Source organism: Epinephelus fuscoguttatus, linkage group LG5 (assembly GCF_011397635.1).
Source record: "Epinephelus fuscoguttatus linkage group LG5, E.fuscoguttatus.final_Chr_v1".
Lineage (NCBI taxonomy): Eukaryota > Metazoa > Chordata > Actinopteri > Perciformes > Serranidae > Epinephelus > Epinephelus fuscoguttatus.
Window position 1 is genome coordinate 36851959 of NC_064756.1, and position 16024 is coordinate 36867982.

A 16024-nucleotide genomic window follows, 5' to 3' on the forward strand; every position below is an offset into this window, starting at 1 on the left:
CAACTCCGTGTGCGCACACACACACACACACACACACACACACAAACAGAAATCTTCCGGCGCACTGCTAGTCCCCTAATGTCACTTGGCAAGGGCATTTCAAGGCCCCCCACCCTCCTCCTTCCCAGCCCTGGCTTGCCAGTCCATCCATTTACTAAATGAATGTATTACATCTTACAGACAGGAGAGACTGTAGCATAGAGTGATGAAGGGACTGAAAAGTCTGTATGTCCAGGTCAGCAAACTTTTCCCTGACTGTTAAACCTGTAGGCGTCCCCACTCACATGTTCATTTTCTGACCACCTACATGAAAATCAAAAAGAAAAAAAACAAAACATCCAATTTATTTTGTTTGTGCTTACATAAGACTTCTTAATGGCTTATACAAGCGGGTTTTTTTTTCCCTGAAAGCTGCATTTGTTTTTGAATGGACTGAATCTGAGTCATTTCTATTAGACTGAGAGGCTGCTGTATCAGTATTTGTTATATACAGTGCCCTGAACAAATAACCAAAATGACTATAAACTCCAGCCTCCTGTCTGGTTACATTTACAGAGGTTCAGTGATATGAAAGGCTCCGCCATCTCATATATAAAATTAGCACCTGCACAATTCAAGAAAGCTGTAAAAGGTTTGTTTTTGTCTCCCCAATCTTATCCTTGTCCTTATGGATTACCTACTGCTCACTAATAATTAGCCATTTTAATTTTATATTTTACTTTGTGAACTTGCATATATGGACACTTGCTATTGTGTGCAGTCTTATCTTTTGTCTTTCTCTCTTTCCCAACCTTGTAATATTTTTCTTTATTGTCTAATGGATGACATATGCTTAGGAGTTTGCCTTGATCAAGCCCCTCTGAGGGATCACCTCTCCATTGCATTTCTGTGGATTAAATACTCATTTGTATTTTTTGCATTATGTGTGAACCAACTAACTAATATCAGTCAGTGGAGATTTTAGGTTATAGCCTCTTTTGGTCTGGATGTTGTTTGAGACTGAAATTTGTGATGAATTCAGTAAAGTATTTTTATTTTGAGGCTCATAATGCTGAAGTTTTCATATTAAAATTTTCAACATATTTTGAGTACAAAATAGTGCAAAGCATGCCCAGTCCAGTACATTTAAGATAATGAATGCTTTAACCTTTCAACCTCTGTGTGTCATAAAAACTGTGACTTTATCTCCCCTGTTGATGCATCCCTGCACTGAAGCCACTAATGTACTTTTACCACCAAATCTGGCAGGTGTAAGCAGGTTTTCAATGCAGGAAAACATATTAAAAATAGGTGATGGACTGCTTTCCCTTTGCCGGTGCAGGAGACAAATATGCCTTTCTGTTTTGTTTGGTTTTGTTTTTCTGCTGTGTCACTTTCTACATTATGGAATGGCTGGAAAACAGGTTAGTAAACAGTATGAAGCAGCATTTGGTCCAGTGAAAATGTACCGCTGTATGCAGGCTACTTCCTTTTTCACATCTGTCACTTATTCAGTATGTCTCTCAAACTCAGTGTTGCCTAATTTTGAACGATATTTGAGTGCTGCTCGGACTGAAACAGACAGTATTTTGTGGCGTCATTGCATCACACAAGCCAAGGGGCTAAAATCAGCGTGTCCACCAGGGTGTGGAAGCCATTTGGAGCTGGAGCCGATAAATAATGACTACTGCAGAGTCATTGTCCCAGGAGAGAATGGCGATTGTAACCTTTCCCATTAAATAAGCGTTAGTGGTTTCTAGTGGGTTTTTTGTCCATTGGGAAAAGGGCTTAAGGTACTTTTTCTGTTTGGTCTCTAGAAATAAGTGATTAAGCAACATATTTGAGGTGATTTAATTTCTTATTTCCAACTTTTCAACTACTTATTTGGACCACCTAATAAAGCCCTGAACTCAACAGCAGCGCTGTTGCTGTGGTCTCTGCTGAAGGCTCCATGATAGTCTGATTATCTCATCAAAATATGCTACTTTGCAGGAAAATAATACATTCTTCATGATTTTTTTCCTTCCAAATAAATGTAGACTTGGTTAAAATTTAAAAGTCTACATAAAGCCCTGAACCCTGATTGGCCGACAGCAGCTGATCCTTGAATAATGAAATGACTGGAAGATTTTTACTCATTTAGCCAATCATGATGAAGACTGGCTTTGAAAACGATCCAAGTTTAAACATCTAAAACTAAATCAAATATTAACAATGAGCTCATTAAACTGCTCTGATCATATATGTACATGATTAGAAGGAAGTCAGAGTTCCTTTAATGTGGGGGGTGGCTGTTGGTTGGGGGTGAGGGCAGGGGAGGTGTAGAGATGAGAATGGGTTTGGGTGGGTGGATTAGAGGGCTGGTGGGGGTGGGCGGCTGTGAACAGCAGCTACTGCAGCTACTCATTGATCTTTTCGTCTTTAAGACCTTCAGCTTTTATAAGATGGAGCTGTGATTTATGACCCTCGGGGTTATAGTGGTCCCACGTCGTCTTGTACCTCTACTCTCTGACAGCTGACCACCTCTTTCTCTCTAACGTTGCTTCCCATATTCCTCACACACATGTTTGCTTAAACCCTGGACATAAACCAGCCGGAAATTCAGTAAGAAAAAAAAAGTGCATCTTTTCTTGTCTTTTTTGAACTGAAAACACTTTGCACAGGCATTACACCTCACATCTCAATGTATATCTTTGCTGCAGTTTTGGGGAAAAATAACATGACTAAAAAATTACTATCTTCCTCTGTGAGAAATATTTCTGATTTAAACACTTTTAGAACTCTTCACATTAAGTTTCAATCTACCTGTGAAAAAAGAAAAAGGTTAAAAGAGACGTGGTTTTTACTCAACAGCAGTTGCACAGTGCGCACAGAAGCCATGACATATCACACTTAAAGCACTTTCAGTGAGTAAGCATTTCAGCAGTACATCAGCAGTCATAAACCCATATGCTTTGATGACATGGCTAGCATGAGGTCAAAGGTCATCAGAACTCATCTGTGCAGTAATGTTGGGTATCATGGCAAAAGAAACACTGAATTTGTATAAAAAGCATGAGAATGGATGTTATGGAACTGGTAACATACAGTATAAACAATATCAGCATGCATTATCCTGGATCATGAGTAGAATATGAGGATGCTACATGTTACTTTAAATCCTATTTAAATGCCAGGCAGCAGTTAGACCTTGTCATTGAAATGCCCTAAAATTTAGATTTCACTCTGCAGAATTTGACCTTCAAAAACACAACATGTACGTGTTGTCACTGCTGAATCAGTCCTGCATTGAAGAAGGTTACAGTAAAGATTAGGGAAAAAAAACAGGTAGAAGATCAAAATCAAAGTCTCTCTTACCATGAGTCTCAGTTTCTTGGTGAGGGAATACAATGCCTTCAGTTTCAAATAGGGGCTGCAGGAAGGCCACTACAGAGAGAGGAAGCACAGGGGTGGGGGGTGTGTGGCGTAAGCTAATCATACAGAGAAACAACCATTGTTATGATCTCTTAGCAGCACTTTGACCTCTATAACTTTAAAACTGCAGCCTGAGTGCATCTTAAAAATATAAATACAAAAACATACTCTCAGTGAAAATAAATGGTTTTATTCTGCATCTTAATATTAGTAAAGTAAAAGAATAATTTAGGCTATTCTCATCTGTGTCATCTGATTGGTTCAAGCTGTCAATAGCAGTCATAATTACAACCAAATTTTTCGACCATGTCATTGGAACAAAGAGACATCTTTTAAAAACAGAACTGAATTTACTGTCAGTGCAAAATTTTCACACAAGACCTGCAACCAAGCTCTGATTTCTCTTCTCTGATTCTCTGAAGTGTGTGTGGGAGCGACTCGTTCATTTTCAACCAAATGTCATCTGATCGTCAGCCTGATGCTGCCGGCTGAGGGAGTGTTGACCTGGCTGCACCGTGGCCATCCTCTCAGCCTGAGTAAAAGCCTGGTCGGCCATGCTCATCATCATCATCATCATTGTTCCAACCTTTTCATTTGTCTAAATGGACGAGCTGGCTGACTGTTACACAGGCAGGAGGATGGTCCCCTGAGGGGGAGCCTTGGGTTTTTACATACAGTGAGGAGGAGCCTTTAGTGCTGCAAGCGCATCGATCTGCAGTTAAACAACGCTCGCTAACCTGCAGCTCACCCCTCCACAGCCGGACACTCTCTCTGTCTAATTATTACTCCTGAGGACGGCTGTCAAGTTTTCTGATGGGAGCTGAAGAAACTGAAAAATCACTGTCTTGATCTTTGCTGTCATCACTGTTAAGGGTCAGGTCACCCAAAAATCTACAAAAAGATAAAAACATATTGATTCTCAATGGGTCGCCACTGAGACTGTCATTTTGCACTAAAAGGGACAGACTGCTTAAACTCTTAGGTTCAGAGTTAAGATGTAAGTTAAAACATTATAGTATCTCTCACACCTGCTTGCACAAAATTAGTAGATCACCCACAATGTAGAGCTTTGTGAGAGAAATCTTGTGGCCTTTTCAATGTGAGACTGATAAATCAGGCCAGTAGCAGGGTAGTTATCAGTCATGTTGACCACCTTTAAAATGATGAGCGTTCTACTCTGATCAGACCTGCGGAAAACACCTGCTGTGAAATCATATTTTCTTTGCATATTTTATGTAACACTTAATATTTTTTAACACACACACATTTCACTTGTAGTTCACTTGGCATTTGTCATTTGACTTTAATAATGCACTAATACATTTCATTCATGTGTGTTTCAGTGGAGAGTTTTAATGTTCCATTAAGGTCTAATGCTGTTTTAGAGACTTTTCCGCCCTCATAGGAAAAAAATGGGGGCAAAACTGTTTTTGTTTTTTTAAGTTATAAATAGTAAAATTTAAACACATGGCATATAAGCTGCATGCAACTAAATATGATCATAGCATTAGAAATACAGGTGACCTAATATGTATTTTTTTCTTTTCAAAATCTTAATGACCATCTTGTCCCAGATTTGACTTTAAAGGCTTGCTCTCCAAACACCTCTGCCACTTTATACTGAAATATCTGTCACTCTTGCTAATGACATATTTCTCTTTGACACCTAAAGGAACAGGCGTCCGTAATATTATTTCATGTTCACATTGACAGTCTGCAATGTACAGACTTTTCTAAAGGTGTCTTTGACATTTAAAATCCTTAGATGCATATAAAGCATCTCCCAAATCTTCAGCAGCTCCTCGGTGAGTGCACGCGGCACTTCGGTGTTGTGTAAATAACACATTTAAAGGTGTAGTGTATGTCCAAATGTCCATGATGGGGTGCATGGCCAGGATAGGCTACTGATGGTTGTAATGCCGGGTGATGGGAATGCTTGGCGCATGACAGCATGTAAACAAAAACCAAATATGGTGATTACCATGGTGACATATCCATATTTCATCCAACCAGAGAATAATGAAGAAACATGATTGGACAATTTAGAGAAAAAAATTTCTCCCTTCCAGCTGCAGGTTATTATAATCAGGACAGCAAAGCACGATCAAAATATACAGGCACTGACATGCTGCAATAACACAGAGACACTGTCGCATTCTGAGCTGCTCTGGGTTCCCCTTGTTCTTTCTGGCTCGCCACAGGCCTGCTGTTAATGTGAGTCCGCTTGTTTATCCGCTTGTGTAATTGTACACAAAGCGGCGATGGAGGCTGATGTGTGAGATTATCACAAGGTCATCCGTCGACGGGATGAGAGTCTGCGATCACGCACCAGCCTGATCTGGCTTTCACTTGTTTACATCCTTATTTTGGCTCCAGCATGGCCGCTGTGGCTGCGCGTAAATCTTAAGACGCAATAAAAACACCCAATTCGGCTGATCTAAAGAGGCTAAAACAGTCAGGATGTGAGCGAGGGGAACCGGCGGCTTCCCTCCAAATCCCCCCTCAGTCCCTCTCATTGTTTCCTTTCCACCAAAAGCGGCGGCCCATCATTATTTTACTGCTGATGGAAAATGACTGTCGCTCATTAGAAAGCGGATAAAAATGGAGCTCTCTATATTTATATCACTGCGTAACTGAGACACATATCTCTGAATCTGAGCTGTAGCATGTGTACGTGGAGAATCAGATCAACCTGCTCCCCTTTCTCTCTGCCTGCCTCAGGACGAAGCAACATTCACCGAAACCCGAACAGCTCCCCGCATCCCCATCGCTGCTCTTACCTCCCGTGTTTGTGCGTTTGGTGCTGCTGGCCTCCGTCGGAGTCTCCAGGGGTCTTTTACGTGAGTCCGGGGGATCGGACTCCATGTGTGGTTGTTGATTGTGATGGTGAGGATTTGAAAAAATCCCGTTTTGCTGTACTGCTCCGCCGGCCATCATTTTCGAGCTTGCTCTTGGATGCTTGGGCTGCGTTTGCGTTTAAATCCCCCCTTTTCCCGTTTTTTTTTTACGCAGCGTAGCCGTGCAGATGAGTCCTTGGAGAAGGCGAAAGCGATTTGGGAATTGGAAAATACGCCTGTTTCTTGCGGACGGGGAAGGTTAGCTGCGCGTTTCTCCGTGGTGCGCCGTGCGTACAGAGATGCTGCGCAGTGTCAGAAAGAAAGAAACGCTGGAGCGGCGGATGGTCGAGTCAGAGGAGGGAAAAATCCGAAACCTCTGCGGATGGAGAATGAGCTAGGCTACTGAAAACGTGCAAGTGGAACGTCAATCTTCCATCAACCGTCTGATATGCGGGCTAGGATATGTGTGTCATTCCGCTGCAACCACATAAAAGAGCATACTCATGTCAGGCAGTGCAGGATGGTGGCGCTCCTCTGCAACGGCCAGCGAAACCGAACAATAAATAAAACAAAACAAAACAAAAAAACAATGCCGAAAGACAAAGACGCAAAATCAGCCGAAGAGAGAAGAAAGAAAGAAAAGGTCGGTGAGGCAATGATAATACAAAAAAAATCCGATGCGTTATTGGTAGGCTATTATAATTTCTTTCTTCTTATCCTGTCCTGGCTCCGAGCATGAAGACACCCAGGGGTGACGGGGTGGGTGAAGAGGGTCCGGAGACACGGAGCTGGAGGAACACACAGAGAAAGAGACGTTTTTTCCTGCTCGTTCTCTCGGTGAAGATGCTGCAGTCTTGCGTTCAGAGCATCCCTTCTCTGACTGGCTGCTAGAGGGAGCGCAGGGGAGCGGCTGACGTCACAGGGCCTCCCGATGCCTTCAGAGGCATCCCGTGAACTCGGGTTTCCCAGAGTTTAATGCAAGTGCGACTTGTCTCTGTGTTGTAGTGCTTTTTTTTAAAGGGAAAAAGCCTTGCAAAGTCACTCAGGGAACTTTATAGTGTAGTTTTAAGCGTGTTTCCTTTTGTTTACATGATCGAGCTATATTGTAGTGAAGGAAAAAAGAGGTCGTTTGATTAGATCAACTTACATTACATCAAATCAGTGGTCTTTAACCATCTCATGGCCCCGATACTCTTCATGTTTTTATGCAAAGCACAGTGAAACAAATAACATGTTTACGAGTCGTCTCTTGGGCTCAATTAAAGCATAAAATCCCGGCTTTGCCATGTGGTAGCCGCAGAAATGAGAATCAACCCTTGCATTTCTTATTTTCGACGTTTCATGAAGGCATCATAAGAGAGAAAGCGAGAAAATGAGGGAGAGAGACGCCTCAGTCGAGACACTATTGGCCGAGGCTGCATTTCTCCGGCAAAACGAAAAGGACACAGATATATTCGCCCGGTGGGGTCACATGACGGAGAGGAAAGGATGCGGCGGCGGGTTTTTACTCCGTTACAGTCCCGGCAAATGCAATTAAGGTTGAACCGGAGCCTGAAGGTCCCGCTGCGGCTGTTTGAAGGTCTGAAGCTGCCAGTCAGCAGGCCAAGAAAGCCTCCAACTCACCTGGAGATCTGCAGGAGGAGAGCTCGCCCACAGTTTCCTGGCTTAAATTTAAATACTAGTATTCAGCAAGTGAATTAAACTGGTGACAATTTAAAGAGAGTGTTTGTATTCAAGTGGAAAAGGCACAAATTAGTAGCATTTTCAAAATTTTAATATATTTTTTGTTAATATCTGTTGTTGTTTTCCTCATTGTGATCCTCACAATCTCAAATTTGATAGATTTTTGTTTCCAAAGCACCTGACCAGCACTGATGACCCTTAGGCCAGACTGCAGGCCTGTTCAGCCTCTACCTGCACCAAAAAACAAAACCAAATTTGACGTTTGGTAGTTTTGCATGACATCAATGCAGTTCTGAATCTGAAAACATCCCTACGATCGAGGAAGCATGAAACCTGAGCACCGGCCTGTCTCACCTGTCCCCTCAGCTGCTGTGTGACCCACCTGTGTGTGCTGCGTCTGACATCTCTGCGTCGCTCTGCCTGGATGTGAAGAGGGATCCTCCAGCACTGTGAGCTGTCTGAGAGAGCTATACCCGCCTCAGTCTTTCTCTCTCTCACACACACACACTCACACATTTGGCATATTCTCACACACGCTCCGAGAGACACGCAAATACCTTCTACTCCCTCTCTCCTCCTCTGTCCAGTGCCGTACAGATGCGGTGCGCCCTCATTGCCTCCTGTAGATTGTAGTCAAGGTGACATTGTGCTGCCTGTGCACACGCACGCACACACAAGCACACACAGACAGAGTCGCAGAGAGCAGCTATCTCACACTATTTCACATCGCCATGAGAAATGCACCGGTGAGCCAGTCTCCTGCTCTGGATATACGTGGCAAATCTGAGGCAGATGGATCCCAGGCTGCAGTCTGAAACAGATTTTGCACCACAAATAGCATGCGCTGCTCAGAGGGACAAAAGGCCTGGACGCCGGCACCTAATTGTATGAGTTACTCTGCACAGCCTGTGGAGTGTAGCACAGTTTCAGCTGGACACATCCATTTATGCATTTGGAGCAGAGACAAAATCTGTTGGAAGCCGAACTGTGAGGGTCCCACACTGCCAGACCGTCCAAGCTGCTTCTGCAGCATATGGAAAAAGTGAAGTAGCTCCATGAGCAGTAAAGCACACAGACTAGCAGCATTCTTGAGTTTTTATTAGGCTGGGGCTATGAGCAGATGTTAGTGAGATGGCTTTCAGAGATTTGGTTCTGAAAACTCCTGTTCAGCTTTGGACAGTGACCCCAAACACTTAAAGCAGCTTTCTGAAACACCGCATGCAGTTTGGAAGAAGCAAGGTTGCAGTAATAACTCAGTTTTTCCCACTATGTCATAATCTGAATGCAAAAGCATAGCCAACAGTAAATGTTATTCAGTTTTACTCTCATGGAATCAGTCAGGAAGAGCTGATTTTCCAGAGATGGATTTTTCATTTTGGAACCAAAGTCTGAAATTCCCAGTTATGTGACAAAAATGTTTGGTAGTGAGTCAAAAGCAAAAGGGAAGAAGATCCGAGACACGAGCCAGCTGCAGCGTCAGCTCCTCTAGAGATAGTAAGAAGGTTCTTAGATCTGACCCGGTGCATAAAATGAGATGAACATTCACGCAAACATTTCATCATAAGGTCATTATGAGCTGTAATTTAAAAAAATGTTACGATTAATTTACCCTCCAATAATTCAAATAAAGTCTTGTGAAATGAGCTTTCCTCTAAGAACAAGGTCATCCTCAGCAGGTGTGACCTGCTCGCAGCTGTTTTCCCTGCAGGGTTTAGTACTGTACATACAGTATTCTGGCTGTTTCTCCAACACTGGGTCAAGGCTGACTGCAGCTAAATGGATATTCAGGATGTAAAATCAGCTGTGTTGCTCACAGATGCTGGGCCTCTGCTGCCCCCTGCTTTCAGCCTGGTAGAAGAGCAGCACATAGTTGCATAGTTTACTCCAGTTTCTGTTTTACCGTCATTATCCTCCTTTGAATTTCACTGGTGCAGCTTACTTATGTCTCATTCATGTATTTTTTCTGTCCTTATCACTCGTACGTGGCCAAATAAGACAGTTGTAGCAGAAAGGGTCCATCAATTTATACACATTTCACTGTAGCTGGGTCTGACATTCTCAATAATAATTTGAGCTAACACTCATCTGTAATGAGTGACCAACCAGTGGGTGCTGTAGGGTAGAAATGGTTAAATAAATAGGTTTTAATCCAGTGCAATCCGTCCATGCTGTTACTCTACTAAAGCATGCTGCAATTATAGTTTACATCCTGACATTTCTCTAGGTTGCAGTCAGGAGTCTTCCAGGACAGACAAATGGCATCACAGCCCAGAAACAAGCAGAGAGACTGTTGATTACTTTTCTGAAAGTCATTTTCCTAGAAGGTTGGCCCGAGCCTTTTTGGAGTCATCTAAGTAATTTTTCATCATATCCTCCCCTCTAATAATTTCTCCACTGGCATCACAGGTACACAATTAACATGTTTTGAAAACCCAATCTTTTTTCATCCCTTATTGTCTTGAAACTGGACACAGGCACAATGGCAAGTAAAAGCACATAAATGTGTTACTTACAATGCATCATCAGAAGGAGCATCATCAGGTGGAGTCGGGCCAGATTCAGTAATGGCCAATCAATCAGTCCAGGCTGTAGACAGCTAGAGGTGCAAATTCACAAATAACTAAAGTGCAGATGAAATTCCTGCTGGGGGGGGGGGACCAAGCAGCAACCTCCGAGGCTGAGAAATGAAGCCTCTGTGGAAGTGCCAAAAACTGCGGATCATTGAACGGCCACTTGAGGCTGGCTCAGTAAATCCCCGTACACCACCATCTTAAATGGACCAAGTGACCAAATATGGTCACCTCTGGCATCAAAAAGACAAGATGGCCATGGCTGAATGCCGAACTCAAGGCTTCAAAACAGCAGTCCACGAACCAATGGATGCCTTCATAGTAGCTACGTCCATTGTTTTTACTGTCTCCGTGGGGGCACCCAATAGCTCACCTGGCAGAGCGAGCACCCCATGTCCAAAGGTTGTGTCCTTACAGTAGCGTTTGGGCCAGCTCGTGGCCCTTTGATGCATGTCATCCTCTCTCTCTCTCTCTCTTTCCTGACACTCTTAAGCTTTACTATCACATAAAGGCAAAAAGCCCCAAAGAAAACCTTAAAAAAAGAAATTTGATTTGTGTTCAGGATGTCTTTATGTAACAACACTGAAAAAGACAGTCATTATCAGTGTTGTTTGGCTACAAGTACAGTGACTTGGAGTACAATTAGTGTTCCAGTTAAGTGTTACCAACAGTTCTGGCACTAACGTGATTGAAAGTGTGCTCTATGTGTAGTCATACTTGGGTAGGTTTATATCCATGTACATTAGTGCATGAACTGAGAGCATTATGTTGATGGTGCTGTTGAGTCAGAGGTCTGCCTTTAACTTCATGATTGTTTTTGAGGCTGCTGTTTGTTCAAACCCTGATATATCAGATTTGAACATTTCTGAATTCTGGTGACTCCTTCTGGGAGAGTTACTCTGGTGGTCTTGGGGTTAAGGTTGGGGTCCAGCCTGGGAAGAGGAACGGGGTACTGCTACATGTCATTTCCCAATGCCCATCTCAATGTCCCCAAAACAATAAAAAAGGTAGTAGCAAGCAATATGTGCCTAATTTAATCAAGTTGTGACAAAAATCACGACTTCATATTCCAGAAATGGGAACACTGCAGAAACTATATGGGATCACAGTCCCCACAATACAGCAATCAGTGGCTTAAATTTGTCACGTAGAAGAAACTTTGCTTTCTTGCACACCTCCACAGAAAATGGCAAATGTATTGAGTATGCCATGAGTATAGCCATGAGGGACCATGTTAAACAACAGCAAAATTTTATTAAAACATACATTTAGAAACTCTGGCACAACTCCTACTGTATGATCCAAGTCTCATTCATCCTTTTGTGTGCTCAGTACCTTACAACACATGCATTTTCAAAAGACCCTTTGTAGTGGAGTCTGGCTTTGAAGAGAGCATAGATAAATTTCAGTCTCAGTTCAGTTGTAAATAGTAAGGTTTTAGTGAAAATGCACGTCTGGGGAAGTACTGAGCATACGACTAGATACATGAGATGTGGATTATACTGCAAGAGTTGTGTGGGAGTGAGTTAAAGAATATTTTGATGTAGTTCTGCTGTTGTTAAACGTGGACCCTAGTCCAGTGTTTTAGTTTTTCTTTATGAATTCAAGGTAACACGGCATGACTAAATGATTTACAAATGGCCATTCTGATGGTGAAGTATTCCTTCCCTGAAATGAAAATGAAAGTGTGTGTGTGTGTGTGTGTGTGTGTGCTGGTGGTCCAGGGACACCCACCTTTGAAGTCCGCCTTCATTGTGATCTCAACTACACACCTGTTTCGTCACTGCATGTTGTGGCGCTCTCATGGTGACAAAATCTGCCCACAAACAGACAGACAGATATATCAACACCTGGCAAAATACTCAAAAAGGCTTCTGTGTTAGTTCCTCTTCCAATTGGCGTCATCTGGACCACATTTTGCTATGATGACAAACATGCACACATGCAGACTCACAAAGAAAAAAACACAAGACCAGTCTCACTGTCGCAGCTGGTGACAATGAACACACCTGACTCAGAACCATCACTGACTGAGATGCACCTAAGGAGATATTTGTTTAATAAGAGTACCATGCAACTGCCTCCAAAATGACCACTGAGTTGAATCACCAGCTGCAATACCTTCAACAAATACTAAAAATCTCTATTTCTTTCTGTTATTTACTTATTCTCCTCCAAGTATTTTTTAATACTTTATTATTAGACAATCATATACAAAACATATATAAGTGATATAAATCAATCACACTAAAATACACGACCAGAAACAGAAATGCCAGGTAACAGTATACATGTACATATACAAAGCCAGAAGACAATATTTATGCAAACAAATACACAAACAAAGGCGCACAAACTGATCACCTTAATAGCCTTCCAATAATCCCCTATGTGTGTGTGCCACTGGGTGAAGAAAAAAAAGAAAACTGATGGCCTGGCATTAGAAATTACAAGATAAAATTGGTCCATCAAAATTTTTGCTGCTTTTACGAAAGGTGAGTCAAATTAAACTAAAGGAAAAGCAGCATGGATCCTCAAGATCTGAACTTAAATGAAGGTTTGGACTGAATGTTTTTAAATTGAAGTTTTCATATATGGCAGATATTTTATCATGGTAGCTATTTGGAAGTGCTAACCTGAAGATGCTCAAGTAAATGTCATGTATTAAAACTCATTCAATGCAAATATGGGCATTAGTATTGGTAAGTATTGTTTTCATTTGACTCATATCAGATTTTTTATTCTTAACTATGCGCATCAGCTTTGGCTTCATGAACCCAGTATTGGTTTTATAATGATCACCTCACTGATGCATTCATTTCTAAAACATTACACATATTAAGAGATGTAGAGCCATAACTTGAAGCTCATTGGTCACGTTTTCCCAACAGCGTAAGTAAAGGACTTTCTCCACATCCCAGTCTGTCCCCTCCAATGTCTCCTTTTACATAATTGTCCTCCCACCCGGCACTCCCTCAGTTTTATCCCAGAAATCAATAGGAAAGTCGATGCAGGAGGGCCACTCTGTGAGATTGGAAAGAGACAGATGTGTTCCTCCTTGTTTTTGTGGTTGCTGACCTCACTCGTGCCACCACTCTGAGATTTATGACTGAAACCAACACGACCTGACTGCAACAGTGGAAACTGGATTAAAACTGTGAGTTGGTTAAGAATTAATTACTTTTCTAAATCAGTTCAGAAGTATTTCTAGAAACTGCTGTACCGAAGCAGTGTGCCAGCTGTCTTTAGGAGAAAACCTTCCTGATTCTTCCTGAGGTGTTATAATTACATTCTTCAGTATCTCAGAAGTGCAAATGATTCAGTGTTGAAAGACGTTTTAACCTGTGGCCATGACGGGTCAGTTCACACAAATTATTAAAAAAAAATTGGAATTAATGCATCTTTTAAAAAAAATCTTTCTCACCTGCTGTAGTATGTAGCCACAGATATCATTTTGGGTTAATGTCTCCAGGTTTCTGCATCTTTATTGCTGAAATTTTCATTGTTACCATAGCAATACAATGGAGGGGAGTGGATTTCACCATGGACTGTATAGGTGGACAACATGACAGCTCCCCTGGATCCAAATAACATCACCAGTGCAAGATGACAGCAGCCATATCTGGAGTATTTTGGCTTTATTATTGTACAGTGGGAGTAAGAGAAGACACACTGCCCACCTTTATAGACAGACACTAAATTACACTGCTAAAAAATCTACACCTGAAAAATTAAACAGCAACATTTCTTTTCACAAATGCAACACATTCTCTCTCCCAGCTCGTCAAATACCGGCCAGTGGCCCTACACGCCAAACTACAGCGCTCTGGTACCCCTCCTGCATCAGTTTTGGACACTTACGGACGACATGTCAGTTTACACTTGTTACATGCACTGCATCTTTTCAAAATAAATTTCTGTTTTTCACAGGAAATGTACAGTTTCCACTCATAAGCATGCAGTCTCTTTTCAAAATAAACTTTCAACATTTGTTAAAAAAAAACTTTGTTTTTAGGTTTACTTTCTGAGATTTTGGCAAGAAAAGCATGTGGTTAGGTTAAGAAAAAAACAGGTTTGGCTTAAAATAAGTACATTTCTTAATAAAAATGTCATCTTACGTGACACACTTCACTAGCAGAGTATGCAGCACTACACTGTTATTAAAGTTACTTGACTGACTTTTGGTTTTACGTGGAAAATAAAAAGTAGTCTACCAGGTGAGAGTCCGGAGTTTAGCTGAATCCAAATATCCAGTCTTCACCGCACTTGCAGACTCGTGAACTTTGTGGGTGCGTTCCCCAGAAATACGTGAGTGCTGAGGGCTGTCTAAATCCACAGTTCATCCAGTCCACAAGGGGCTTGAAGTGGACTTTCTGCAGACTTACAGAAAGTCCACTTGGAGGGCAGACTTCAATCAATCAATCAGTCAATCAATCAATTTTATTTATAAAGCCCAATATCACTAATCACAATTTGCCTCACAGGGCTTTACAGCATACAACATCCCTCTGTCCTTTGGACCCTCACAGCGGATAAGGAAAAACTTCCCAAAAAAAACTTTTTAACGGGAAAAAAACGGTAGAAACCTCAGGAAGAGCAACTGAGGAGGGATCCCTCTTCCAGGACGGACAGACGTGCAATAGATGTCGTACAGAACAGATCAGCATAACAAATTAACAGTAATCCACATGACACAATGAGAGAGAGAGAGAGAGAGAGAGAGAGAGAGAGAGAGAGATGCAGGACAGACGGTAATGACAGTAGCTTACAACAACATTATTGAAAGTAATAATATTATAGTTATAGTTCTGGCTACTGTGGTACAATATGTTGAAAGTATGTATTAATATCTGGCAGTATACATGTGTGACAATAGTCATATGTGTATAATAACAGTAGAAGTATGACTAATGACTGATGATGGCAGCAGCAGCAGGAGGCATCTAGCAGGACCACAGCAGCAGCACAACCACACACGTCACGCTATCCAGGCACCGCTGCTCCACTCCACTGATTTAATTAATAAAACAGTCACTGTAGCCTATTAAAACAATACTTGAATCGTATAGGCCTGAAATAATATTCAACAACATTATGATTCAGTAGAAATATAGGCTATAGTGGGAATCATTGTATTATTGCAGCCTACTCTATAGGATGTGTGGTGTAATGCCAAAATTTATAGACTAGACAGTGGCTGAAAAACAACAAAAGATCTTCTGATGTAACTTATAGACCTGCCCAATTTATTTAGTCATAGCTCAGTCCTTATTTACAAACATTTCTGTATTTGAATGTCTGCAGCCTATATGTTATACAGAAATGTAGGATTTTGTTTACTCACAAAACAACCCTATACATGAGATTTATATCTCTTCATCTGCAGGAACAGATGAGGAGACAGAATAGGACAACACTTACAATGACTGGAATCGTCCTCAAATGTTTCCATGGCAACAAGTAAAACAGTCTCGAGGGCTGTCTATCAATGGTTTGTGGTCTCTGCCCTCGCAGACTTTACTTGAAGACGGTGAACAATAC

The 16024-nt window shown here is 41.7% G+C and overlaps 1 protein-coding gene across 2 annotated transcripts in view; it reads right to left on the reverse strand.

Annotated features, from left to right (window-relative positions):
- The window catches only part of nova2 (NOVA alternative splicing regulator 2), a 102744-nt gene extending 95641 nt beyond the window's left edge, over positions 1-7103 (reverse strand). The window contains exons 1-2 of one of the 2 annotated variants that reach the window (XM_049575614.1): positions 6174-7103; positions 3337-3405 (exon numbers count right to left, since the gene is read on the reverse strand). In XM_049575614.1, the coding sequence (XP_049431571.1) occupies positions 3337-3405; positions 6174-6330 (226 nt within the window). In that variant the 5' untranslated portion in view covers positions 6331-7103. The remainder of the gene's footprint in view (positions 1-3336; positions 3406-6173) is intronic. The other variant, XM_049575615.1, reaches the window with a different exon arrangement.
- Positions 7104-16024: the final 8921 nt, after the last annotated feature.